Source organism: Ursus arctos, unplaced genomic scaffold (genome assembly GCF_023065955.2).
Source record: "Ursus arctos isolate Adak ecotype North America unplaced genomic scaffold, UrsArc2.0 scaffold_10, whole genome shotgun sequence".
NCBI classification, from domain to species: Eukaryota; Metazoa; Chordata; class Mammalia; order Carnivora; family Ursidae; genus Ursus; species Ursus arctos.
Genome location: NW_026622764.1, coordinates 9,996,312 through 10,022,911, shown reverse-complemented (window position 1 = coordinate 10,022,911; position 26,600 = coordinate 9,996,312). Strand labels below are relative to the sequence as shown.

General features: G+C 41.3%; 1 protein-coding gene across 1 annotated transcript in view; it reads right to left on the bottom strand.

Moving 5' to 3' along the window:
* NALCN (sodium leak channel, non-selective) overlaps nucleotides 1-26,600 on the bottom strand; it is a 300,199-nt gene that overhangs the window by 45,875 nt on the left and 227,724 nt on the right. Inside the window, exon 18 of the mRNA XM_044381929.3 lies at nucleotides 17,538-17,611. Within this exon, the coding sequence (XP_044237864.1) occupies nucleotides 17,538-17,611 (74 nt within the window). The remainder of the gene's footprint in view (nucleotides 1-17,537; nucleotides 17,612-26,600) is intronic.

The following is a 26,600-nucleotide window of genomic DNA, read 5'->3' as shown; positions in this document are numbered from 1 at the left end:
GGGTGTGAATGATTGGAAGAGAAAACAAAATTCCTCTTCCAGAAAGCTCCCTCCAACTGGAAATGACAGCAATTCCCTCGGCGTAGTAGTCAAGTGGAGAGAAAATAATACAGAGGCTCAGAGACCTGTGTCCCACAGGCGACACTGTCACGGACTAGGTGAGTGACCTTTGGGCTCAGTTTTTTTATTGGTAAAGTGAGGACAAGACCTTGATCTCAAAGAAAACTCACAGACTTAAAATGCAAGAATTTTATGATATGCAAATCTTATGATGCCGTATTTGTTCAACACCTGAACACACGACTTTTGTCACTGCTTTACATGAAACTTTCATACTTATGTTTCCTAAAACACATTTCTAGATTGGCTTTGAATTAGGTTATCAATGTCTGTCTCAGAGTCAAGATCTTCAAGAAAGAGATCCATGTCTGTTTAGCATACTTGGAAGCAGCTCTTACGATATCACGTGTATATTCAAGTAGTTAAAAATGCTTTTGGTGCCAAGGAAGATAATTAAGGCAAATACCTATAAAAATCATGCAAATTCAATGACTGTAAATGTGTTACAGGAAGCAATCCCCCCTACATCACTCTTCTTAGTTTAATAAGCACCACGGAGCATTTCGAGACAAAATCCAAAGTCAAAATTTTATCGAACACCAAGGATTTATAGCCGTGAGAGACAGAGAATGGGCTTATTTCCAGGACTAGAATGGTGTCCTACAGGACGACGCATTTGTAAGTTAGGCAGGGTTCACAGAGCTTTCGCACGATCTCGTATGCTGTATCTAGACTAAGAGCTGTTCTTCGGACCAAGGTGCAAATCATGGAGCATCCGGAGAACATCTTTTTGGAAAGCAGTGTCATCTTGGCACAAATCTACAGATTCCTGCCATTTGTGCAAACATCAAGGCTTAACCTTTAGCCACTGTCTTAGTAACCTTTATTTTTTTTCATAAGACTCCCCCCACTAAAGTAGCTGAGCCCTTAGGGCTTACATACAAAACACATACAACCTAACATGCATAACAGTGTGCACGTTTGAGCTGGCCGTCCCTGCTTTGTTTGCAATGGAAGAATGCCCCTGGCTTCAGGCTGCCTGTGATAAAGGACTGCTGGTATTTGCCTGACAGCTCAGTCTGAGCATGCGCGGGCACTCTTGCTGGGGAAGAGTTAGGACTACGTCGACCGACTCCAGAACCTCATGGGTGTCCAAACGCCCAAGTCAACTTAACACACCCACGCCCCCTGGGGTGGCTCCGTGGACCCTGCTGAGACTCTGTCCTCCGACTGAACAAGACAGGAAGGTCTCCGCGGCTCGTGGAGGTGCAGCCACTATTGGAAAGACCCCACACCCTACAGCATCTCTTCTACCCCCTCCACCAACGACGGGCTGAAGCATGGTGAGAAAGCAACCCCCCTTTCCTCTCGGGCTCAAGATCAGCCCTTTCTTTCCCGCTGGGGTCTAGAGAATTCAGAACATCACAGTAAAATGGGCTGGAGTTTCCGCTATGCATGTGACATGTGAATCTTTGTTCTCTGTACGAGAAGGTCAGGGTGACGGGGGGCTGGTTTTCAGCTCTACCCTGCAATCAGAAAACATGTGTTGAATCCTACTGAGACAACCCCTCGTACGTGTAGAATATAGAAAACCACTGGCTTTCACTTCCTCTTCCTATCGCTTTCTTCTGTGTATATAACAGTGTTTGTTAGTACAATTTCAAACCGGAGAATGACGAGAAAAAGAACAAAATGCTGAGTGACTCTCGGCCGGTTGAATCGTGTAACAAGTGACTTCAGAGTTCTGCTCGAGCCAAGCACACAGCTTGGTGGTTTTCATTTCCTCACTGAGGGGCCCCTGCCAGAGCCTCGTGTCCTCTGGGCAGAGGCTGCTTACCCGCCGCCTCCTTTCCTGGAACTCCAAAGGTACCCATTGAGCAAAGTGAAATCAGGCAGGTGCAGCCCTCTTGCCTCGGTGTTAGGTCACCTTCAGTGCCTCAGGCTCAGGGCGACTGTCTCTGAGCCCCTGTGCCAGCCCCACACCCCAGCACTGCCCCCATATCTGTGCCAAGACAAAGGTCAACAAGTATCTCCATCTTCCTTTGGCAGCTCAACACCCGCTGAGGGTCTGAGACCAAATGCTCGGCTATCTCACTCTTTCCTGGGAGTATCTAGTGGTTTTTGAAGTAGGAAATTCTTTGGTAAATGCTAGAGTTTCTTAGCGGGAAACCAGGGGCTACATTCATCTAGCAAACTGCTAAATAAACATTCGGGCGAAGACAGCTTGCAGGGGTAGGGGTGAGTGGGGGGCACATGCAGGGCACTTCATCTGAAGGCTCCTGGAGGTTTTTTTCCTCTACTAAGGACAGGGGTGGCTCTTACTCAAATTAAAACTCAAAATCCTTTTTTAGGCACTGCATCCACTATAGTCAATAACCAACTATTTATAATAGTTTTCCCACAAGAACAACAGGTAATGGTACAGAAGAAACAACGCTTCTACAGATGCATAAATCTGTCTTGAAGAAAACATATGGGACACATCCAATTACATTATACAAAAGAACCAGCTGCCAGAAGCGGGTCTCCTATGGATGAAGAGAGGATTTCGGACGGTAGGACATAAATCTGGAGTAGGAGGGGGGATGCAGGGAGCAAAGGAAAGAAGCCACATAATACTTCCGCCCTGAGGACACCTGGACATTGAAGCAGGTATAGAAAGAAGGTCACATTAGGTTGTTTCTACCTAAATAAAACAGCCTTATACATAAGCCACTGTCACATTCTTTGATACCATAAAATATTTTACTATTTTGGAAAATAACAGGTTTGGTAGAAAATTATTCACTTCAGCCTGGCATGAGTGGATTCCACTAAGAGGTTATACATTCTCTAATACAATGTGCCAAGGTTCACATGAAAGTATGGTAAGTGTTTGCTTTATTATTTTTAAAAGGAAATACAATTTTATCATACGTAAGCATATACTGTAATCCAAACCGCGAACAACCAAACAGTATTTCTGACATGCATGATCTAATTCCAAACTTTGACATAAATGGGTTCTGAGAAGTAACATAGAGTGAGAAAAGAATATTCACTCACGTGAAAGCACAGAAAAGTGTTTTATGTCCCATGTTCCTGTAGCATCATATTAACCAAAGTTGTTCAATGCTTATGGCATTTTGTCATCATTGGTCATTAGATGGCAAGCTCTTTAAGGACCATTTGATCACTCATCCTCGTGTTCCCAGGAAGAGCGGTTGCTGGCACTCTCACGGGCAGAGCGATGAACAGAAGGAGTGAGTGCAGGGTAGAGTGGTGGAGGTGTAAAGAGCACAGGAGGCTGAGGGGGGTGTGGGGCTGGATCTGGAACTTGCTAGTCGCAAGGTTCTAGCAGCACGATAGGTTAATCCTTTCACCACCCAGCAGCATAGCTCAGACAGAAAGCTGCCTTCGACTGGACGCCTAATGGAGAAGTTAATTCAAGAACACACGAGGTTTAGAACCACGCAGTTCTGACCTCGGCTTTTGCTGGTTGTGGGACCTCAGGCGGGGGATGGGCTTCCCAGAGCCCCGTGTCCTCTGTGTAAAGCGGGGAAAACAACACCTTTTCCGCCAACTTCATAGGGAGTTGGGAGGATCTACTATGATTATGAACGTGCCAGTCTTTGGAAGCACCGACACTTTGTTTACATTTTAGTTGCTATTATTTACCAACCATATCACGGTTGGTATTAAAACATTCTACAGAGGGTGGAGGACAGAAGAGCGAGTGTGAAAGAGGCCATATTGGAAGGTAAGTCTTCTCTGTTCTGACCCTGATCAAAGCCTCTTCACCTGCCTCCACGCGTCCACTCTCAATAAACGTGTTGTGTTATTAGCACGAGCAAAGTGATCTCTGAAATGAACACCTGCAATGTCACCACGCGGGTGTTTCTCAGATGGCCCCCAGTTGATCCCACCTCCTGGTTTTCCTGCCCTGGCGTAACCCAAGAATGCGGGCGGGACTTAGTGACTTGGTGTTAACAAATATAAAGCAACGGGATGGGATAGGTCACAAAAGACATGCATTTCATCTTCCTCATTGTCCCTTGCCCCCCCCCCCCCCCCACTTGCTGGTTCGGCCGAAGCAGGCTGGAATGTTGTCCCAGGTCATGGTTGGTATTAAAACATTCTAAGAGGGTAGAGGACTGCCACCCTCTGCAGAATGGAGAGATCCACTTCTTAAGGAATGAGGGTGGCCTTCTGTTGACAGTGTGTGAGGAAGGAACCAAAGCATTAATCTGACTGCTCATGGGGAGCTAAATCTTGTTAAGAATGGGAGAGTGAGTGAGGAAGAGGATTCCTCCCGAGCAAGTCAAAATGCCTGCAGCCTAGTGAGAGACCCAGCTAAGCCACACCCAGGTTTCTGACCGAGACTTTGAGGTCAATCTGCATTGTTTCAATCACCCAGCTTTGGAGTAACTTGTTACACAGCAGTTGGTAACTCATATAGTTATCATTGCGTCTTAAAATCTTCAAAGACTAGAAGTTCAGCATGACTTCAAAGTCCCCTAGGATCTGCTTCGTCTTCTACCATCAGGAACCCGCTCCTGCCCTGTCACCCTCTTTGCTCTTTCGTTTCCTTATACGCGCCTCTCTCCAAACAGCTCCAAGAGAGCAGGGGTTGACTTTGTCATTGCTCACTTATTACTTCACCTTGTACACAGTAGGTGCTCAATAATTATTTGTGAAATGAATGAGCCTTGAAATTTTGTGAAGATCCAATATTTTAACATCTCTTTTGGTCACTTCACGCTTCTGAAGCACGGAAATAATCACAAACAGAACAGCATGTGTTCGAAATATGCTTTTAAAAGGGGAAGTTAATCTTAATTTTATCTCCAGGTAGAATACTATGCTACTCAAGAAATGGGGTTCACACCCACAACAGATGAGACCCTGAGACGGGAATTTAAAAAAAATCAGACATTGTTTCTTGCAAGTAGAAAATTTATAAGTCTTTAATCCATATTCTCTGTGAAGCTATTAAGGGAATCCTGCAAGTCAAAATGAGGCAGAGCTGAACTCATTTCAGTTTCTTAAATGGGGGATCTGATCAGTCGCTGGGAACATGGTCTCCATATATGGTGTCTTACAGGAAATCTACTACTGTGCTGAAATAGTAAGTAAGGAGTTTGAGACTTTTATTACTTTACCAATAAGAAGTGAGATGTGCATGTCGTTGAAGTTACTCAGTGACAGACCTAGTCAGAAGGAGAAGTATTTGAATATCCAATTAAGTTATATTTTGCCACTTTAGATTTTTTATTAGAATTTAGATGCCTTTTGGTCTCACCTGAAGATACAAGAAATACATTTTCAGGATGAAAACATTCTTTTATTTGTTGCCTAGACAGAAAGTGAAGCTGGTAATATTAAAAACACACACCACGAACTTCAGGCATGGTCTGGCTTTTCTGAGGGGACAGACCATAGCGTCATGGTATTAAGGTCTTCAATGTCTTCTCCATAGCTCTTCGTAATGGCAAGTTTCTTAGAAACTCCATCTAGTGGTTTAATATAAAAAAAAATTGCTCTGCCTGCTTGTCTTCTGGTACTGGGAGGCACAAGGCTTCAAGTGTCTGGTGAAAAATAATGAAGTCTTTTGTCTTGTCTGAGTGAGGAAATTCTCCATTATGCAGGCATATGTAATCCCTTTATTCCTGCTCCCTGGAGGAGAATTACAGTGAGGCATTTTCCTTTTCCCAGTTGGGGTTAATGTTATGCCCTCTCTACCTTTGAAAGTAAAACAAGACTAGGACCCCTGATGATGATTCAAATGTGGGAATATTCTTCAGCAAACACACATTCCCAGTTGCAAAAATATTACCCCTGGTTTCTTGCCAAGCCTTTGAAAAAAAAACATATGAAAGATTGATTCTTTTTTTTTTTTCCCTCTCTCTGCATTGCCTTTGTGCTGTGGAATTTCAATTGCCCCTTGTATGACAGCCATATATATATATATAAAATCTTTTATGGAGGTTGAGGGAAGAGAATCATGTCTTAAGAAATTGTCTCTATTTTTCTTGACATTCCTCCATCTAAAATATTTTAAAATTGGCCCGAAGATTATGGTTATAAGAGAGATCTTTGGAGCTTTATTAGCCTTTAAACACCACTAGTTGTTTATAGAAATAGTAGCAGGGGGTCCTCAGTTTCTTTCTTCTCTCTCTCCGTATCTTCTTTCTTAATGTTCCAGAACAAGGGTGTGGGAAAAGCCTGTACCTTCTGTAATGAAAGAGAGAGGCCTATGAGTCTTCAAATTATTTCATTCATTATAGAAAAGTCAGATTGCACAAAACCATCTGGTATTAAACGTAATTACCGTCTAAAGGAACCACAGTGTAACTTTGCAGAGCGTTAAATTTGAGGGATTTTACTCAGATCTTGAGCTCCACGAGGTTACACGTTGCAAAGTATTATCGAATGTTGGTTAATATAATGTAATCACATCAACAGAAAACAGGAAAATCGTCCTTAGGTGGTAATTACGTGAAACTATGGCTGTAGAGCGGGGTAAGAGAATGGGTAATGAGAATTTCCTGGAAAGGGCTCTTACCTGACTCCAGGAGAGTGACAATGAAATCATCCAAAGGGGAGACAATGGCAGACGCTAATAGGTGAGCTCCTCTGTAATGGCCTCTTGCTGAGATGAGGAAAAAGCTGCATTTTTATCACAGTGAATACCCCACTCCTTTGTGAATCAACCCAGTCCCGAGTAAATGCATGTGGCTCTTTAGTATTAAGCGACATCCGATTTGTTCTTTCCAATCTTGCGCTATTCATAAAAATGGTGTCATATGTACACAGGTAAATACACGGGCAACCAGAACCTCATTGTAGACTGAAATGTAAAGGAAGCCTTATTGTCTTATCATAAGTAGGTATGAGAAATAAGAAAGAAAATCAGCTCATGGGAAATCCCTACCTTTAGTGCATCTACTCTAATTCAGGAAATAGACTGTCTGAAGCCCCACATCACACTGGGGTTTTAAATTTAGTAATGCTCCATCTGACTCAGAAAAACTTAAATTACAATGCAAAAACTGAACTTTTTATTATAACCACAGTGAAATTTTACAAATGTTGCACAAACCATATGAACCAATTTTTCTACCGACGGATTTTCTTATACTACTTATTACTTTATGCTCCAATGATAAAATAGTGAAAGAAAAACCCTGTTCAGATATCTTGCTGCATCTGTTAGGTAAAATTTAATAGTAGCTCTCCTGATCCATAGCACCGTTACGATCACTTTGTAATAATGTGCACATCATGTATAATCTCAATGAAATATAACATATTTTGATGACCACAAATCAGGAACTACTTAGGAAAGCATCTTTAGAATATATTATCTTACTATGCGTGGTGACAGATGTTAACTAGACTTATTGTGATGATCATTTCACAATACACACAAATCCCCTTGAATTATGTTGTACACCTGAAATTAATATAATGCTATATGTCAATTCCATCTCAATAAAAAAATTTAAGAAAAGTTCAAGGAAAGAAAGTTTGGTTGGTTTTAAAAAAGCAAAAAAATAATATTATTTTGCTTAAATTATGTTTTGCCTCTTTGAAATTTTCACCTTTTATGTTTTATACAAATGCTTATACCCACAGATCTTATCTCCTAATTGTTCTCTGAACACACTTAATTTCCACATATTTACTTAGTCTCTGTTTCTCCAAATGGTCTTTCACTTAATCTACAAGAGTTTTTAAATGTCAGGAATAAGAGAAACCAACAACTCGGTGGCCTAAATAGAATCACAGATAAATATTTATGATAATATCTAATATTTCACTGCATATTTGATTAATATTTAATGTCTTAGTGGTAATATATTCAATATTAATAAGGACTCAATATATGAACATCTATAAATATATTACGTACGCTAATAAATATCTTTTCTAAATCAAATGTTAATAATTTAATATTCTATTAATACCCAGTACTCTGGTTTTTGAAGACTTCGGGTTATTCTTGCCAAATGTTTGTCATAAAAAATTGCTGCTATGGCAGGAGGCTGACCCAGACCCAGCTTTAGGGGTATCTGCTTCCTGTCATCCGCAGAGTCTTTCCGGCCTCCCTCCCCACGCCTCCCCTCCCGCAGCTGGAGCGCACTCCACTGAGGGTCGGTGGGTCTAACCCCAAGGTCTGTGAGAGGCTGCAAGGCACTCAGGCTCTCTGAGCCCTGCCGAGCGCATCTTGCTAGTCGTGCCCAGAATGTGGAGCTGCAGAGAACTCACTTGACCTTCTCCAAAGCTGCTGAATTGCTAGGCTACGGGATGAAACAAGAATCTGAAAAGGAGAGCTTGTCAAATGGGAAGGAGCACCCCGGGTAAGAAGCTAACGCTTCACATTGTTAAGCTCCCTTAGATTTCCATTTAATTGGTCCTGCTTTAGAGAACTGGAAGCTCTGGGTCTAGACATGAGAGAACAGAGTAAGAAGGAAGAGGCTGTTTATCCTTTCCTCAAATTTCCCTTGTCCTGTAGCTAATGACGTGCACAGGTGCAGGTGGCCTCTTGGAGGGCATCACGGGGGTTTAATTTGAATGCTTCCCTCCAGAAAACTCCACGATCTCCTCAGTCTCTGCAATATCAGGTTCATCTGTCTTCCAGAGGAGTGTGACCTAAATGCGTATGTTCTAGAGAAGAACCCAGGTGTCAGTTCATCTGTCCTGGGCCCTGGGGAGGCAGAGCTGGGGGAACAGGGGCCTGGAGGACCACGGTACAAAAAGACACACTCGCATTCAGCCTACAGCCCGTGGAAAAGCACCGCTGGCTGAGACCTCAGCCACCCAGAAGTCACAGAGCTCCGAAGTCAGGGCACACCGAGGTTCCAGGTAGGCAGTTCCCACCCACGCAGAAGGCAATGATACCCATGCTCGTCTTGGCCACAGCAGTCACTGTCCCTCTGTGGGCGGTGCCTTTGATGGCAGGTAGAAATTCTCTTCCGGCTGGTCCTCGGGCCCCCATCACCAGCCCCTCCTACCCAGTGATCTTAGTTTCAGTCCTGCTCTCAATTGCTCTTCCACCTGCCATATCAATCAGGCTCACCTTTACCAACACCTGTGACCATGCCCTCACCTCTCCCTTGACCGGTTGTTCTTGCAACGTGCTGGTCCCCACCCGTTTGGCTCGGTCTCTTAATTCTGGGATAGGACCATTTTTCCCTGGCCCGTTCAAGCAGAATGGGGAATGTCTTAGTTGCCCTTTGGGCATTTCAAAGATCATGGGTCTCCCTTCCCAGGATTTTCAGCCAGCTATCGGTGATGCCAACCGTGGTTGGTTGATGGATCTGTGTTATTAGTTTGGGAGTAAATCCACCAAATGATTTGATGATACCTTATGTTAGCAAGACTAGCACAGTGGCGGGACCAGGATGCTAACCCAGATTGGCTACTGAGCCACTGAGTCAGTGCCTCACGCACATGCTCATTTACTCCCGTGAGGCTGTTCATAGCCCCCCTCAAAAGGTGCAGAGACTGAGACTTCCCAAGGACGTAACCACTATTCAGAGGGTTCAAAGCCAACCATGGCTGACTGCAAAGCCTGTCCTCTTTCTGTTTTTACTATACTGACACAGCATACTCTCTATGACTCCCTGGACCTGAACAGGAATGAGGTGACCTTTGTAGGTCACCGTCAAGAAGGCCACACAATTTCAGTCCAGATATGAGCTTTCCTGAGCTGGCTTATCCATCAGGGTCTGGGGTTTTGGGTTGCACCAAATATCCAGCAGAGGATTCCATGAAGACATTTCTATTACCCCACGAGAACTCAAGGCTGGTTCCCCTCTACCATGGGAAGTTTTATGGAGGATGTAGAGGGGGAGGGAAGAGACTGGAGAGAGTTATGTTTCTAAAGACTTAAGCCGCCCAGACAGCAAGAATGCCAGTAGCCCACACAGCACCTTTCCATAAACTGGAAAAAGACGCCCCTTCCTCTTGAGGGCTGTAGTCTCACGACAGGGGCCACCGCCTGGCGAGGAGGGTGCACCCAGCAGGTACAGTGGGGGTCGATTTCAGCTTCCGATTTCCCCTTGACCTGGCAGTTTTGTATGATGCATAACCTGTATGTGTACCCTGAGAAGCAGCCACAGTGTAGGAAACACAAGGGACTAGTGGTTGTCAATACAGCGGATGAGAACGAGGGATCCTCTGTAATGTAAAAGCATAGAGTCATATTTAATACAAGGATTTCGGAGTTACAGACACCAGGGTGTGATTCCTGGTTTCCTGGCTCCCCCGACTCGCTAGACAGGGTGACTTTAGCAAGTCACCTAAGCTTCCTGAGCCTTAATTTCTTCATCTCTAAAACAGAGCTAAGACCCCTTGTCTTTCAGGGTTTGCTATGAGGCCCTAGTGAGACAGAGCTTATGAAGGAGTACAGCGTTTAGCACACAGTCACTTTGCAGTAAACAGGAGAATTTAGTTGCAGAAGTTGTTGGGGACACATAAATATGGCTGCCTATTTGGGAAATCAGGTTGTAGTTGGTATGGATGTGATACTCAAGATCATTTCCGTGGTATGTGGTTTTGGGAGAAAGTACCCAGTCCGAGACTCAGTTTTGTCATGCATAACATGGGCGTAGTGTTTTCCTGCAGAATTGACCGAGATAACACATGTAAGACCTTAGCCTCGTAAGTGGGTCTTCGTAAATACTCATCATTCATTCTTTTCTCATCTCCCTTTTCCTATTCCTCTCTATCTTCATGTTGGAAAGGCATTTTCATGGCATAATGGAAATAAGCTTAAGGTAGAAAACACTTTCTTTTTTGAAACATTTTAGGTAAATGATTTTAACTCTTCAAGTCACTCCGTCAGGGAACCATGACTATGCTCTGTATGAATTTTCTTGTCACGGTGTGTTCAGAGAACTAGAGGTATTATTAAAGGCCCCTCCACCTGACTAGTGTCCTAAATATGTTCTCAGGGCAAATATGAACTCCTTGAGGGAATCATCTGTGCGTCCGGTATCTTGGAAGATGCCTAGCACACAGAAGATGCCACAGAAGTATTTCTTAAATGAGTGAGTCCTCTCTGTCAGGAAGAAAATCCAGCTAGTACCATTTAAAAATCTGTATTTTAATAAATATGTTCTGGTTTTACTTATATTTAAGTAGTATATAAACTATATTTCTAGCCAATAAAAATGATTCTCTTAGAGAAAAACTAACTCCCCACATGTCATGAGTTATATTTAATTTTTTGTATTAGCATTCATGTAACAACTATTTCTTGACTTTATTATTTTTTCAAAGATTTTATTTATTTGAGAGAGAGTGAGAGAGAGGCAAAGCGCAGGGCGGGGGGAGACCCCTCCCCGCTGAGCAGGGAGCCCGACATGGGGCTCAATCCCAGGACCCTGAGATCATGACCTGAGCTGAAGGCAGCTGCTTAACTGACTGAGCCACCCAGGCGCCCCACGACTATTCCTTAGACTTTAGAAAATTATTATTACCATTGCGCAGCAAGGAAAATTTTGTCATAGATCCAAATATCAGAATGCAAATATCATACTAGACCAATCATTCAAAAAAGGCTGTAAAGATACTTCCTAACTAGTGAGGTACTGATGGCCAAGGATGGAATTTTCTAAAGTAATGTAAAATGCTTAATTATTTTATTTTTGACATTTCTCTCTGCATTCAGCCTGGCAGGAATGAGAATGCATTTGTGCCCGGTTTCAGGGCTCTGAAGGGGAGGAATCCCAGCAGAGGCAGCGATGCTGGTGGAAGCTCACTGCTATTTGTTTTGATGTCTCCTGATGTAGTGAAAAGGTCACTGCTTTCTGAAGGAAGCTTCCTTTAGTGGAACTGAATGGTATAGGCGAAGTCAAAACCAGAGTGAATTTAATAGCAGCCCTGGATTTTACAGTTTAGGTGGTGAGACATCCTTTTTACACTCCTCTGCAGACAAGTCTTGGAAAAAACCAATGTGGACGCCTCTTTTTACCAGGCGAATCCCCTGCATGCCAGCATGGGACCATACCCTCAAGTTCTGTCAAAATGCCCCACTTCTGTTTCTATCAGCAAGTTCCCAAATATGTGGAGAAGTTCATTTCTATTTCTCGGATGACGGATTAATTTTAAGAAAATATTATGGAGAAGAACACAAATGAGCAAATTAGGGATGATTATGTGTGGAAGTCATTGGTGACTCTGATGATTCAAATACTTCCGACTCTAGGCCCCTTTCTCTCTGACTTTTCCCTTTGTCGGCTTGAATTTCCTCTTCATAGGAAAGGTGTATAGCATACTCTTTTCTGGAATAACGAGGATCCTGTTTCAAATGGAAATGTGGATCCCCTGAGCACTGAGACTCCTGGCAGCCCCGCGGCTTAATTATCAGGACTAAGAACTCAGGCCTTTCCATCAATAGGACTTTACTAGTCATTCCAGGAAATTCCTATCCAAGAAGTTAAGGCTGTTAACCAATAAGTAATTTCTTTGTTTGAATTACAGACTCATGGACCAGCCCCTGCCTCTAGATAATAACTGATCAAACCAATCACCTAAAAATAATTGGTACTCAGGCCAAGACCTTGCCCAGCTCGGTCCATCAATCCTAAACATTTTTTTTTAATGTTGTTTCTAAAAATCTTGTAATTTATTTTTAAAGGTAATGCATGGAGATGGTTAAAAATTCAGAGGAAAGAATAGAATAGATTTCTGGAGTGAAGACGACTGCAGGAAGTTACCCCACATCAGGAAGGAAAGGGAAAAACAGACAAGCAAACTCCACTGGAACAACTGACAACTGAACTGTGGAGCCAGACCAGGTGGAAAGAACACTGGGGCCACGGGGATGTCCCCTCTACTGTGCCCTCACCCCCAGGGGAGGCCAAGCAGTGTCCCCTCCCCGTGCCCCCACCCCCAGGGGAGGCCAAGGAATGTCCGCTCTACTGTGCCCCCACCCCCAGGGCCACCCCCCTCAGAACAGTAATGGTTACCTGTCCATAACAGGTACTTATTACCTGTGTATCCTGGAGTCCTAAAATCTTTTTTTTAAATTGAGGTATAATGGACGTATAACACTGTATAAGTTTCAGGTATACAACATAATGATTCAGTGTTTGAAATGAAACTCTTACAGCAAGAATTTTGCCCGATCTCAATCACTAGAAACACTTAAACCCAAACCCAAAACCTCACACATTTCCACTCCTGACCTATCCCTTGTGAGACGTTATTAAGAGCGCCGAGGTGGCGGTTGCCGTCACTATGATAAGTACTACATTTCACTCTGATTAATCAACAGGTTGTTCAGACAACCACTTGGGGCAGTCTACACTGCAAAGGCAGCTAAGTGAGTTGCTTAAGGTTAGAGAGGAGCAGAGCCAGATGCTGGTCCAGTAGCTTATGTTAGAACTAGGACCCTGAGGGTCACCTCCTTGTCAGAAAACTGGGGATTTAAATAATTTCTCTGTTTACACAGTCAGGTCTCTAGATACATTAGATCAGGGATTTGTTTTGTATTATTTTCCCCAAATATTTGTTATTTTTGAAAGTTATTTCTAAGACACTAATATTTCATAATATCTTCCTCACATCCCATTGGATTTAAAGTTAATGTGACTTATCTCCGTCTGCACCCAAATCAGGACACACACCCACCTGTGGCATAGTTGCCAAAATGATTCGGCTGAGGTCTTCTTTCTCTAATGAGACCTTCCTAGAGTGTGCTCCTGTCTCCCTGGGGAGGAACCTCTTCATGAAACTAATTATGAAAATAAAAGACTCAGGAAAACACGAGCGACAGAGCACTGGAGCAAGTCTCTGCTGGACCTCCTTTCCTCCGTGTCAAGGCAGACCCATCCATGAAGACACGGAATCTGCACCTCCTCGTCTTAAAGTTCTCTCCTTCTTTCAAAGCCTCCCTTTCAAAATGCAGATGGTCATGGGAGAAGGCCATTTTCCGCCCGGCTTCACCGAGGGGTAACTGACACATAACGCTGTGTAATACAGGTGTACGACATGATCTGAGGTGGGTATATACTTCTTCAAAGATTTATTTTGTTTATTTTTTAGAGAGAGAGGAAGAGTGAGAGAGAGCGCAAGATGGAGGGGCAGAGGGAGACGGAGGGAGGGAATCTCAAGCAGACTCCCTGCTGAGCGCAGAGCCCGATGCGGGGACTCCATCTCACGACCCTGGGATCATGACCGGAGCTGAAACCGAGTCAGCCGCTTAACCGACTGAGCCACCCAGGTGCCCCTGATGTGTGGATATACACTGTGAAATGATCCCCACAATGACGATAGTTAACACATTCGTTTGTTAGTTCCCATAATTATGATTTTTGTGTGTGTGGTAAGAACATTTATGATCCACTCTCTTAGCAAGTTTCAAGTATACGATACGATACAGGATTATTAACTAGAGTCACCAGACTGTACATTAGATCCCTGAACTTAATCAGCTTAAAACTGGAAATAGGTACCCTTTGACCACCATCTCCCCATTTGTCCCACCCCTCAGGGTCTGGCAATCCCGTCTACTCTGTTTCTATGAACTTCACTTTAGATTCCACATGTAATTGACATCATACAGGATTTGTCTTTTTACTTCTAACTTACCCAGGAATGCTGTAGTTTAATGAACAGAGAGAAAGTTCTGAGCCTAAGAGAGGAGAGTCTCCCCAGGGAGTAAGAATACCCGGAGAGAATGGTAGAAACTTCTCCTCCTTCTCAGTTTTGTGAAGGGCTATTTGCCCTGAGGTGACCATAAACCTTTTCTTTTTTTAAAATTTCTTTGTCCCTTCTTCTTTCCTTTTCTTTTCAGTTGTCGTTGCTCCTTGTAAACAGCGTTGAAGAATGCCCGTGGACCCACAGACATGGACCCGATCTATTCTTGACCTTCTTATTATGGGTTACGTTATAATGCAGGTGTGACATTATTATTATTATTACATTATTATTGCTACTGCTATATTATGAGTGAAAAAAGATAACCACACCCAAAGAAACTATCAGTTTGACATCTTGTCCTTAATTCTTGCAGACTAATGTAGCACCAACAAGGAAACCATTTTCACAGGAGAAAAGAACTAAATGGCTTTTCTAAAGATTACATTTGTATTCTTAAAAAAATTTCAATTTTTTTTTTCTAATTGTAGCCTCTTATTTCCTGAGATTGACTGGGTAACAGCTTCAGCACCCCCAGGGAGCTGCCTCTCATTTTGTGGTGTTCTGGGCTCTTGTAAAATGCTAATGGCTCTGGGTGTCCCTGAAACTACACAATTACTGGGCAAGTCTGAGGACATCCCTGTTCCCTGATGGTCTTAAATTTTGGCTCAGGTACGCCCACAAATTTTCTCTCGCTCTCTCTCCTTTTTAAAAAATGTTCTCTTTTTAAAACCACTTCTGTACATTTAAAAATCAACAACAAAAGTTCCCCCTCACAGCGTCAGTTAGCAGTAAAGGATGTGATTTCTAGCATTATCATATCTGTGCTTCAACATGCCTTTGAGAAAACACTGGAGAGTCTTATTCGTCTAATGCATTCACTTTTATGACTTTGGGCAGCATGAAGTCAGCCTTCAGTGTCAAGCCGATGAGCCAAATCTGTCAGAGAAGTCTGACTTTATTTTTCAAATCATATAACACGTTAACACATGCCGTTGAGACATCCCCGTTATTCCTAAGCCTATCCTAAGGTACATGAATTCTTGGAGGGAGGTTTCCCTAAAACTTGTCACCTGGATAGATGCTGCCCAGTGGCATCCCCCTTCTGGACAAAGCTGCGGGGGACAGTCCCTGTGGGAACCCAGATCAAGTTTCACAGTTTCACCTTCCTTGTGCATGAATGAGAGTCTCACCTTTCTTTTGTGAACTAGGAGCAGGTGAATAAGGAAAAGGTGGTGGAAAAGGAAAACTGGAAGACCAACTTTAAGAAAGAGTCATTGGCCAGCGAGGTTCTAGAAGTGGCTTCTTCTCAGTATCCCTGTCTGCCCGTGCTCTGAATGTCTCTGGGAACGCCCAGGGCACATGCAGGAAGGTAGTTCTTCTGGGTGGGTGAGTAATGTCATTTTGGTTCCTAATTTGGCAGGGAGACGCTGAATACAGGCCAGAGCATTACACTCCCCTCATACGTGCTTGTGGATTTGAGGCTGAATCGGCTTCCCCGTGAGTGCGGCCGAGAGGCTGGACCAGCACACGGTGTGTCTCGTGTGAACAGGGAAGTGTCTTCAAGACGCTAAGGACTGATGCTGCCAGGAGTTTGTCTAGTATAGTAGTCACAGCTTGAAAAAGACCCTGGAGTACCACGTAGTGTTCAAGGCCAGCCCCATGACGTTGGGGCAACTGGACTGAGCCATTTGGAAGCAAACTGAAATTAGGGCATAGGCTGTTACAAATCTGCTGAGAAGTTTTCCTTTCTCTATTTCAACCAGACCTCTTAGGTTCATCTTATCGTATTTTGTGGTGATAATGTACACGTCCCAGTAATGTTTATTCTCTTCTCATAAAAGGTATCCAACACACACTCGTATCTATGCGTGAATTATCAGCCAATAAAAGAATGAACACACAAAATACTGTCTTGACTAGTTAGGATCATTTTTGGCATACACATTTCAAGTACTGTTATAAACTGAAAATAGTTTCTCAAGCCATACGTTTTAGCCTTATTTCCTCATTAGTTATCCAGGTTACAGTGCTATGCACTCTGGCAGAAACTCTTTAATGACTATTCCTGGAACAGAGGTAGAAGAGAAGAGAGTCTAACTCCCTCCCCTCGGCACAAGTTGGAGGGGGCCTCCCAGTATAAATCCATCCATTCACCTTATCAACCATTCTCCGTCCAGCCCCTCAATATTTAGTTGTATGATTACTCATTTCTGTGTAATAGAACTGCTAATAAATTACATTCCAAATGCTCATGCATTTTTATAAAGACCATGTTACTTCATATTATAACACAGTCTTCTAAAACACTCGTAAGTAGCTAGCTTGATGTTCCTTTCTGATACTGTATCAAGGCAGGTTAAGAAAGTAGCATTAAAATTACATGTTTTCATAAACATTTTAAAATGGCTATACTTTTGATTCTTACAGATTTTAAATACACTTATTCTTAATAGATTAATAAGTCATAATTGCTTCTAAAAAGCTTACCCTTTTATCATTTTCCCTTAGATTGTGATTTGTCCTTCAGATATCACAAAAGACATAAAATATGGAAGAATGAAAGTAAGTTATTTTCATCTTTTTGTAAATGTTTATACTTACAATTTATGTATAAGGGCATGAAAAGAAAAGAAAGGCAGAACTGAGCTAATAAAATATTACTTTTCCAGGAAAGGTATTAATGATGTGTTTGACATTATTTATAAGTATTTAGTTCCCTAAATCTAATTTATAGCAGAAAGTGTATGTTGATACTCAGAAAATTACCACATTAAAAAGAAAGAGCTCTTCTTTGCTTAATATAATCCCACCTTTAAATACGTGTCAATGTTTAATGGTGTTACCTTAAGATTTTAGTGACTGCAGTCTCCTTTTCTAGAAGATTCCTCGCTCTGATGCTGAAAACAGACTTGCGAAGCTGAAACATTACAAGTGTGACTTTAGTTTTGGAATGTAAAGGGATAATATGCTGACAAATCATTACATATATTAAATAGATAACACTATTAAAACATTGAACATGATTTTTTTCCACTAAAACATCATTATACGATTGATTTGATCATTATTTTTTTAAAAAAAGATTTTCTTATATATTTACAGAGACAGAGCACAAGCAGGAGGGGCAGGGAGAGGGAGAGAGTGGAGCTGAGTGTGGAGCCCAACGCGGGGCTCAGTCTCAGGACCCCAAGACCACCACCCGAGCCGAAACCAAGAGTCGGAAGCTCAACCGACTGCATCCCTCAGGTGCTCTGATTCTATCATTTAATTTTATCTTCTATTTTTACTTTTATGTGGGCATAAGTGCAAACAAGCTTGTGGGGCCACATGTCACAGCTATAATGTCTTAATCTGAATAGGCTTTTCAGTGTCCAGTGTCCATTAACGTTAAAACGAATATTGGACTCTTTCTTGCCATTGTCCAATAAATGTTCTCTGATCCACTTTACGCCTGTTTCAGGTTCTTGGCCTGGGACCCGATACTGATCTGAACGATGAACTCAAAGAGTTGTTTTGCCTACAGGCATGGAGACAAATGAGATGAGCTTTCAAGGTTGCTTCCTAGTTGGTGATGATGAAATTATTCCAGGGAAAAGCAGTAAGAAAACAAAATCCTGGAGGCAGCCTACAAACCAGAAGATTCTCTAAACCCACCTCTGTCCTGCTTGATAGCTGCAGAATCAGAGGGGTGACAGGTGTACAGAGAACTGAAGTGGGCAAGAACAGGGCAGAGAAAGAACAGGGAAGCATGCCATCCTAAGAAAATTCATAATGACAAATGACTAGGAACTGTAACTCCAGTAGTCAGACCAAAGGTAATTCCTGGACAACAACCTGCTCATCCTGGCCAATAGATTAGGTTAGATTTACTAAGCACTTAGTATGCTATTAGTGGCTATTAGAGATATGGGTTAACCAGGAATCAGACTTCTTGCTTACCAGAATTGAACAGCCTAGTTACTAAGGCAGGGCTATGATGCATGACGTTACCGGTAAAAAGTAGACAGTAAAGTGCTGGATGATATGTCCAGTAGAAAAGATGAGAAGGCTATAGGACTCCGGGTGGGGAGACATACGCGTGTCTGAAACAGTCAGCAAAGGCATTATTGAAGGAGTGGAAGTTGCACTGACTTGAAAAATGGTTAAGATTTCCATAGCAAAGGGGGGTGGTGGGCAAAGAACCGCAGTTGGAAATGCACGCGTGGCCAAGCGATGGGGTGCAGACCGTTTGCATAAGTGCTGAGCTAGCTGGGGAAAACAGTGTAAGGCGTACAGTGTTTCCAACAGATTTGAGGGAGGAAAAAATAAGCAGGAGATAGAACCACTCTGTATTCAGTAAAAACAGACCTTCCAGTTTCCATTGAACAAGTTAGTGGCTTCAGGGGCAAAGTCTCAGAGCTCCCATCTACAAACAAGCCTATAAACGAATGCGTTACTATCGACTGGTGTGTCCACGTGGCCACAGCTGGAGAGGAAGTGATGGGCACAAACTGGTCTCTTCAGTCACACCCAACAACTAGATAACACCAGAACCGGCAATATCATTTTCTTATTTCACAGCAGATCTGCAGTTAAGGGGAAGATCATTGGACACATTGGCAATTTCCTTCATATGAGGAAAGATGGTGCACTTACATTTTTTAATAATGAAAAACTGAATTGGTTTCATTATTCACCAGAACTTTTGGAAGAATAAATTCATGTGTAGACAAGGAGCTAAGAGTGGATGGAATGTTTCCAGAAACGACATTCTCAGGGTAGTGCAAGAAAAGGCTGTTTACCATGATGTATCATGAAATTATCTTAAGTCTCCTCCCCTCCATTGAAGAGGTGACTTTTGGCATTGATTTTATCTCCCAAGGACTGTTACTTAAAGTCATTTTCAGAGACCGGAGACTCAGCTGAAGGATCCCATCATGGTGGTGCTTCTACCTTTTGATACCTAAGCACACACATAGCCACGGGGCCCCCCAAACAGCAGGTTTTAGGAGGGGACTGGACCCCACTACTCTTATTTCATCTTTGAGGGATACGGAGTGTGAGGTGATGGTCTGAATTCAGTCACTTCTCTACCGCCCTGTAACTGGGCAGCTGACACTGAATGCAGGGCTCTTCCTGTCAGAAAAACCTCCCCAGAAACTGCAAATAAATAAATAATATTCATTATATGGATTTCAAAATTATTTCCGTGCTGCCTGAGATTGCTAAAGGGCTGCCAGCTTTCCTTTGTCCTAAACGTGAGCTGGCTAAAATCAAATACACCGTTACTCTGTCCGAGGAAGTACTTGAGAACTGTTTTTATAACAGCAGAAGTGGTAAAAGAATAAACACTATAATAGAAGAACTTCAGATTCAGCCTCAGGATTGGATGACTGATGGATATTTTCTTTTTAAGTAAGCTCCACACCCAACGTGGGGCTTGAACTCAGGACCCTGAGATCAAGAGTCACATGTTCCATCAACTGAGCCAGCCCACCACCTCCAGTTTTAGGATGTTTTAAAAGAAGAAATATCTAATCTATCTATCATGTATCTATATGCGTATTTGATAGCCTAGATATGTATTTAGATAGTTATATATTTTGACTGCTCTTTTTTTTCGCTAGTAAGTAGAGAAGGCTTATAGTGATTGTCTACTATCCCTTCAGTTTTTATTTCTGCTGTGAAGCTTTGCACATTTATGCAAAGGACACGGTCTGCCACTTCCAGTCCTCAGAGCTACGCTGCTCTGCAGTGCCCTCTTCTGGCTCCAAAAGACACTGACAGTCACCCGAAATGATCAAAACCAGGAATACAGAAACCAATTTTGGGATAAGTAATTTTAGATCTGAAGTTTTCAATTACAGCTGTGGAAGATGTCAGTAATTGTTTCTTCTGCATATAAACGTGTCATACATGTGTGACTTAAAAGGAGGGATATGGGTGACGTCACAGGGAGTTTGCACTGAAAAGGACTAGCTGAAAAAGCCTGTTTGGTGGTTTTATTTTGTTTGCAAACCTAATAAATCCAACTCCAGAAGATAACCATTCTCTGAATGATCAAAAAGTAAATGTAAATGTTCAAACAACACACAGATTATATTTTTTTGTCTTACAATTCTAATTTAAAAGATGTTTCTAGAACCATGCACTTTAACGTGAAATTGGGGAGGTTCAAATTTGCAGTTATTTGTGGTTGAATAAGTTGGAGCTGAAGGACACAGCAATGGATGGATCTTGCCTGATTTTCTGAAAATTTCTTTAACATCTTTTAATCCATAGGTGCTCCCCTTCCCCCCATCGTTGAAGGACCTGGGCCATGTGACCTGTAGTTTCGAGTCTGGATTTTCCCAAGTGCACATTCACGGCCTAGTTCACATGTTCCTCTGTCTTCTGTACTTCCTGCCGATCAGCAGCTGGACCCAGAGTCCCATCAGGCTCACACCTGATCCCTTTGGCAAGGCCACAGGTGGTGCTGTAGCCTTTCATCGCAAGGTACCTAATGTCTGTCGTTCCTCTTTCTGTGATGTTAGTAGTATTGATGTTTGCTGCTTAGATCATTGACTCATCAGCTTGTGAAACTGCCACTTCTTCTCATTTATTAGTTGGACTACTCGTATGATAAGAGACTTCCTTTCGTGGACTATTTGGTTTACTCAGTAGTTCAATTCATATGGAAAAGGTAAGGTAAATGTTGATTCTTTACCTTCACTTGTTCATTTTTATTTAATTAACTGATTTTCTATCGTCCTCTGAAGGCAACCAATGACTAGTTTAAAAATGTCATCATGAACTGAAGGATTTCAATATATTTGGTTTCAATCCAGTACGATCATTAGGTCACAGTATCCCAACTGTGCTCATTGGGAGTTTTTTCAAGATGGCCCATGGGTAATTTTGCCCTGACTCTAGTAGTCTTTGTCCAGGTTTCCTTGTTGTTAGGTATGGCAAGATATCCCAAGCTCATCTTCTATATGCTTCCTATTCCAAGTTAACAATTCTCTCCAAAAAGCTCTGGTTTATTTATTGAGAAATGGGTTCCAAGAACATAATTTAGATGCCAGCGATACTCATTGCTACTGAGTTGGTCACAATTTTGAGGATTTGCCTGAGTTTATTCTGATATTTTCAATTTAAAATCAGGACAAGGGTTTTTACCTCATCTCTTCTATATGACATCTGTATCTCTTCTGTATCTGTATCCCCCTCCCCACCGCCTACCCCACATCAAGGCTCTTGATTTTCAAGTACACAGAGATGACAGACATTAGACTATCTGATAATAACTCATTTTTACTTCACATTTCATGGAGTAGTCTTAAAATTACAATACCTATTCTAACACAATCCAGTTCGTGGATATTTAAAAAGTATTTCAATATATTCTTCCCATTTTCCTCTTATTTGTACACTTGCACTATACTCATATTGTCAGAGCAAACAGTTATTACACATTTTTCTCTTCATTTCTATCCTCATGTAGTTAGTCATCCACAGTTTAAGAATGTTTACCACCTCTTCTCATGTCAATGTCGTAGAGTCATTTTTGGAACTCCTTGTGGTTGTCTGAAGCATGTGTTCTACTGGTTTCCTCAGGAAAGTCTCATAGGAACAACATTACTTACATTTATGTTACTTACAGTCTTACATCTAAATAGCAGTTGTTTTTCTTTTTTCCCTTTAAACTTGAGAGTCAGTTTTCCGGGATATAAAAACACCTGGCTCACATATTCCTACATATGTGACTCTAATTTCTTCTGACATAAAGCATTCCTGTGGAAAAGTCAGGTGGTAATCTACACTCTTTCCTTTATACGTCACTTGTTCCCTTTGAGCTGGATACCTATCTGTTTTATTATATTATTGTTATTATTATTATTTGGTTTCAGGTTTTTATTTAAATTCCAGTTAACATATAGCATAATACTGGTTTCAGGAGAATTTCTACTCCTGATGAATCACTCTTCATCACTTACATGTAACACCCAGTGCTCAACACGACAAGTGCCCTCCTGAATACCCATCTCCCATTTAGCCCATCCCTACCCACCCCCCTCCAGAAATCCTCAGTTTGTACTCTAGAGTTAAGAGTGGTACCTTTAAAAAAAAACATATATATATATATATATCTTGTAATTTGTCTGGAATATGTCTTATTTTTGGTCATTCATAATTGATATTTCGGTTACATGGTGTGTCCTTTGAATATGTAGCTTCCAATCTTATTATATTTCAGAAAAGTTTAATGCTTGTTCTGTGCCATTGCTTTGGCTTTCTTCTTTCAGGACCCGTAAAATGTAGATGTTGGACCTCTGAGTTTCTTCAACTTATCATTTTCTTTCAAATCATTTTCATCTCTTTCTTCATTTCTTTTTGATTTCTTAAATTTTTCTCTTCTTCACTTTCTAGTTTTCTTTAGGCATCATCTGATGTGTGTGATCACTGTCTGTTCCTTCCAGTTCGGTCTTCGTTGCTTTTATACGGCTGGCCCTTGAACAATGCAGGGGTTACGAGCACTGACACCCCGTGCAGTTGAAAATACACATACAGCTTTTGACTACCCCCGCAAAACACCTTAACTACTAACGGCCTACGTTGACTGGATGCCTTACTGATAACATAGTCAATTAACACATATTTTGCATGTATTCTACCCTCTAGTCTTACAACAAAGTAAGCTAGAGAAAAGAAAATGTTATTAAGAAATTCATAAGGAGGAGAAAATACATTCATAGTGCTGTATTGCATTTATCAAAAAATCTCATGTAAGTGGATGTGCGCAGCTCAAACGCATGTTGTTCAAGAGTCAACTGTACTTCTTTCCTGGGTTCTAGCACCGAATGTATGAATTTCTTGCTTTTATTGCTATTCTAGTCCTACGTCATCTGTATATGTCTTTTAACTCATTTTGCCATGGTAGCTACGGTTTGAGCCATTTGTGGGTATGTCTTTATGGTAAGCTTTCACTCTCTATCAGGACAGTATTCTGCTCCTTTTTCTTTTTTTCTTACGACTTTTGTAGGGAATTTGACTTTGGCACAATCGTTTTCCTGAGCAGTTTCGTCTTTCCTTTTAGCTTCAGAGCTACTTCTGTTGTTTTGACATCGTGATCCATATGGCAGCCTTCGTTCTGAGATTTCCCGGCTCTGTTATGGATAACAGACACCACCGATTTGATCTGGGTCTACTTTTCCCATCAGCACTCTTGTCACTGGCCTGCTCAATTTTGATTCCACTCTGGGATGTTTTCCTTCAGAGTGGATGGAGCTAGGCAGGTGTTTTCCTGGTCTCGAAGACATCACATGCCCTGTAACTCCCCTTGGCTTCTTTCCCACAGGCACCGGTACCATGCTTTATACCCTAAAATTCATATGTTGAAACTCTAGTCCCCAAAGTGAAGATATTAGGAGGTGGGTCCTCTGGCAGGTAATTAGGTTAGAGGAGGTCATGAAGATAGAGCCCCCATGATGGCATTTGTGCCCTCATAAGAAGAGGAAGAGACCCGAGCCCGTCCTCCTTCTGCCATATGAACACACAACGTAAAGGCAGCCACCTGTGAACCAGGAAGAGGAACCAGACGCTAAATCTGACGGTACCTCCATCTGAGACCTTCCAGCCTCAGAACTCTGAGAGATAAATGCTTATTGTTTAAATCACCCAGCCTGTGGTATTCGTTATAGGAACCCCAACAGACAACGTCACCATGCAAATCATGTGGTTATTGTTTTGTCTGCACCTTGCGGTTTGTGAACTACCTAATTTTGTTGTGAACGTGTCTATGGATTTTGGTTATTATCTAGGTATTCTGTTTAATTTCACATGGGAATTTAAGGAGATTAAAAGACTATGCCAATGCCTCTGTCATCATTCCAGAAGGCTCCTTAATTATTTTTTTGGTTGAATTTAGATGCAGATTTATCATTTTTATTTGTCCTTTCAAAATTTTCACTTTGCTGATATAACTTATTGCTTCTTTTTTCCCTATTTGATTAGTATCAACTTTTATCTTTTTTTTCTTTCTGCTGTCTTAATGACTTCTTGGTTAGTATTTTTAGTATTCCTTAAATATTTGGATGATTAATGTCAGCCTTTATTCCTTTGCTAAATATACACTCAAGGCTATTTTTCCCTCTAAACGTGCCTTTAGTTGCTTCTCACAGGTTTGATCAATACAGTGTTTATTAGTTTTTAGTTCTAGAAAATTTTTATTTCCATGCAGTTTCTTCTATGCTCCCTAAATTATTTAGAAGTGATCTTTAAGTTTTTGAAATGTGTTGGTGTTCTCGTGGTTCTTATTTAGTTTCTAATTTTATTACACTTTGGTCAAACAATGTCTTCTCTAGGTTACTGATTTGGTTTATATTTAGAATTCCTTTGTGGCACGTAAGTGGCCACGTTTTGTCAATCATTTATGTGTCCCTCAATCAGAACGTGCATTGTCTAGTCGCTGAATGAAGGCTGGTCCACTTTGTATTTCAAATCTCTAAATCCTTATTAATTTTCTTGGCTCTTTGATCATGGGCTGAGCGATTATATACATATATTAAACTGAGTTTTCAAATTAATCCTCATAGGTAGGTGCTATTATCTCTTTTTTTTACAGGTGAGAAATCTGACATTCATAGAAATTATGCTGTTTTGGTCCCCCAAATTGCAAATTGAAGAATTACAATGAGAAATCTAGATTGTACAGCTGCAATGTTCAAATTTTGTCACTAAACCTGATGTTTATGTAAAATGTCACTAGGCTCAACAGTATATAAAAAAGGCATTTTCCAAACTATACTGTGATACTACGTTGTTTGCTTGACTTGAAAGATTTGGTTTCTACATAGAATTTGCTCTTATCCCAACTCCTAACGCAAAATCTAAACTAGCCATGTTTTTCCTTTGTTCTATATATGCATACCTGATTTTCAGAATAATGACCCCAAAGCACTAAAGGAGATCAATAACTTTCTAACCTATTTAAGCTAGTATGATAAGAGTATTTATATTTTATATCTATGATTCCTCAAAATCTGGGATCCATCACCACTTTCAATTATGCAGAATATTAATTCAATGTATTCAACAGCCTGCGAGTCACCCTAGAGCTCTCAGGGAATAAATACCAGCTTCCTTTGAGATGTTACAGTGCTCGTCTGAAGAGCCATAGTTTCACTCGGATAACCTCCTTCAAAATGAAGACATTAGTATTTACTTGAGACAGAAAACCATAAATATTCTAAGTATTTGACTAACTTTTTCTGAGTTGGAGTTGTTAACAATGTATTTCTGTTTGTGACTAAGAAAAAGTTTGAGAGCCATATTTTTCTTTTTTCATTTTGGAAATATTAACAGGTTGATAATAAATGGAAACACATTTATAAAAACATATGGCCATGAAGCCCAAAACCATGGTCCAATGAACAGGGCTTGATGAATGTCATTTCTGCTAGAAAAGTGTAGTGTAATTATTGTAATTAGCTGCTTTATTGAATAAGTCTCCCACATAAAATGTCGTAATTGGAAATAAGCAATTACTTAAAATTACATAGGTTGAAGGTGGTAGGTACATCATTCAAGTGTATTTTAATTTTTCATGCACCTGTGAACTGAAAACTAATCCCAAAGTGCATATGACAGATCATGTGTATAGCAGGATGTTTCTGTAAAATAAACTTTTTATAAAATTGACATTATGCTTGGAAAGAAAGAATTTAAAAAGGTGATTAGCGTAGGTGGCAGCAAAATTAAAATAGTCACATTACAATGTATACAAAGGTGAATATCATTATAATAGCATGTTTTGAAGCTTTGAAATATGTCTTAGGATGTGAATTTTGTGAAAAGGGAGTTTTAGATGACGGGTCGAGATTTTTGACCTTGTTATTTCAACATTATAAATTCTGATCCCTGAAAAAACACCAGGCATAAAAGGTAAA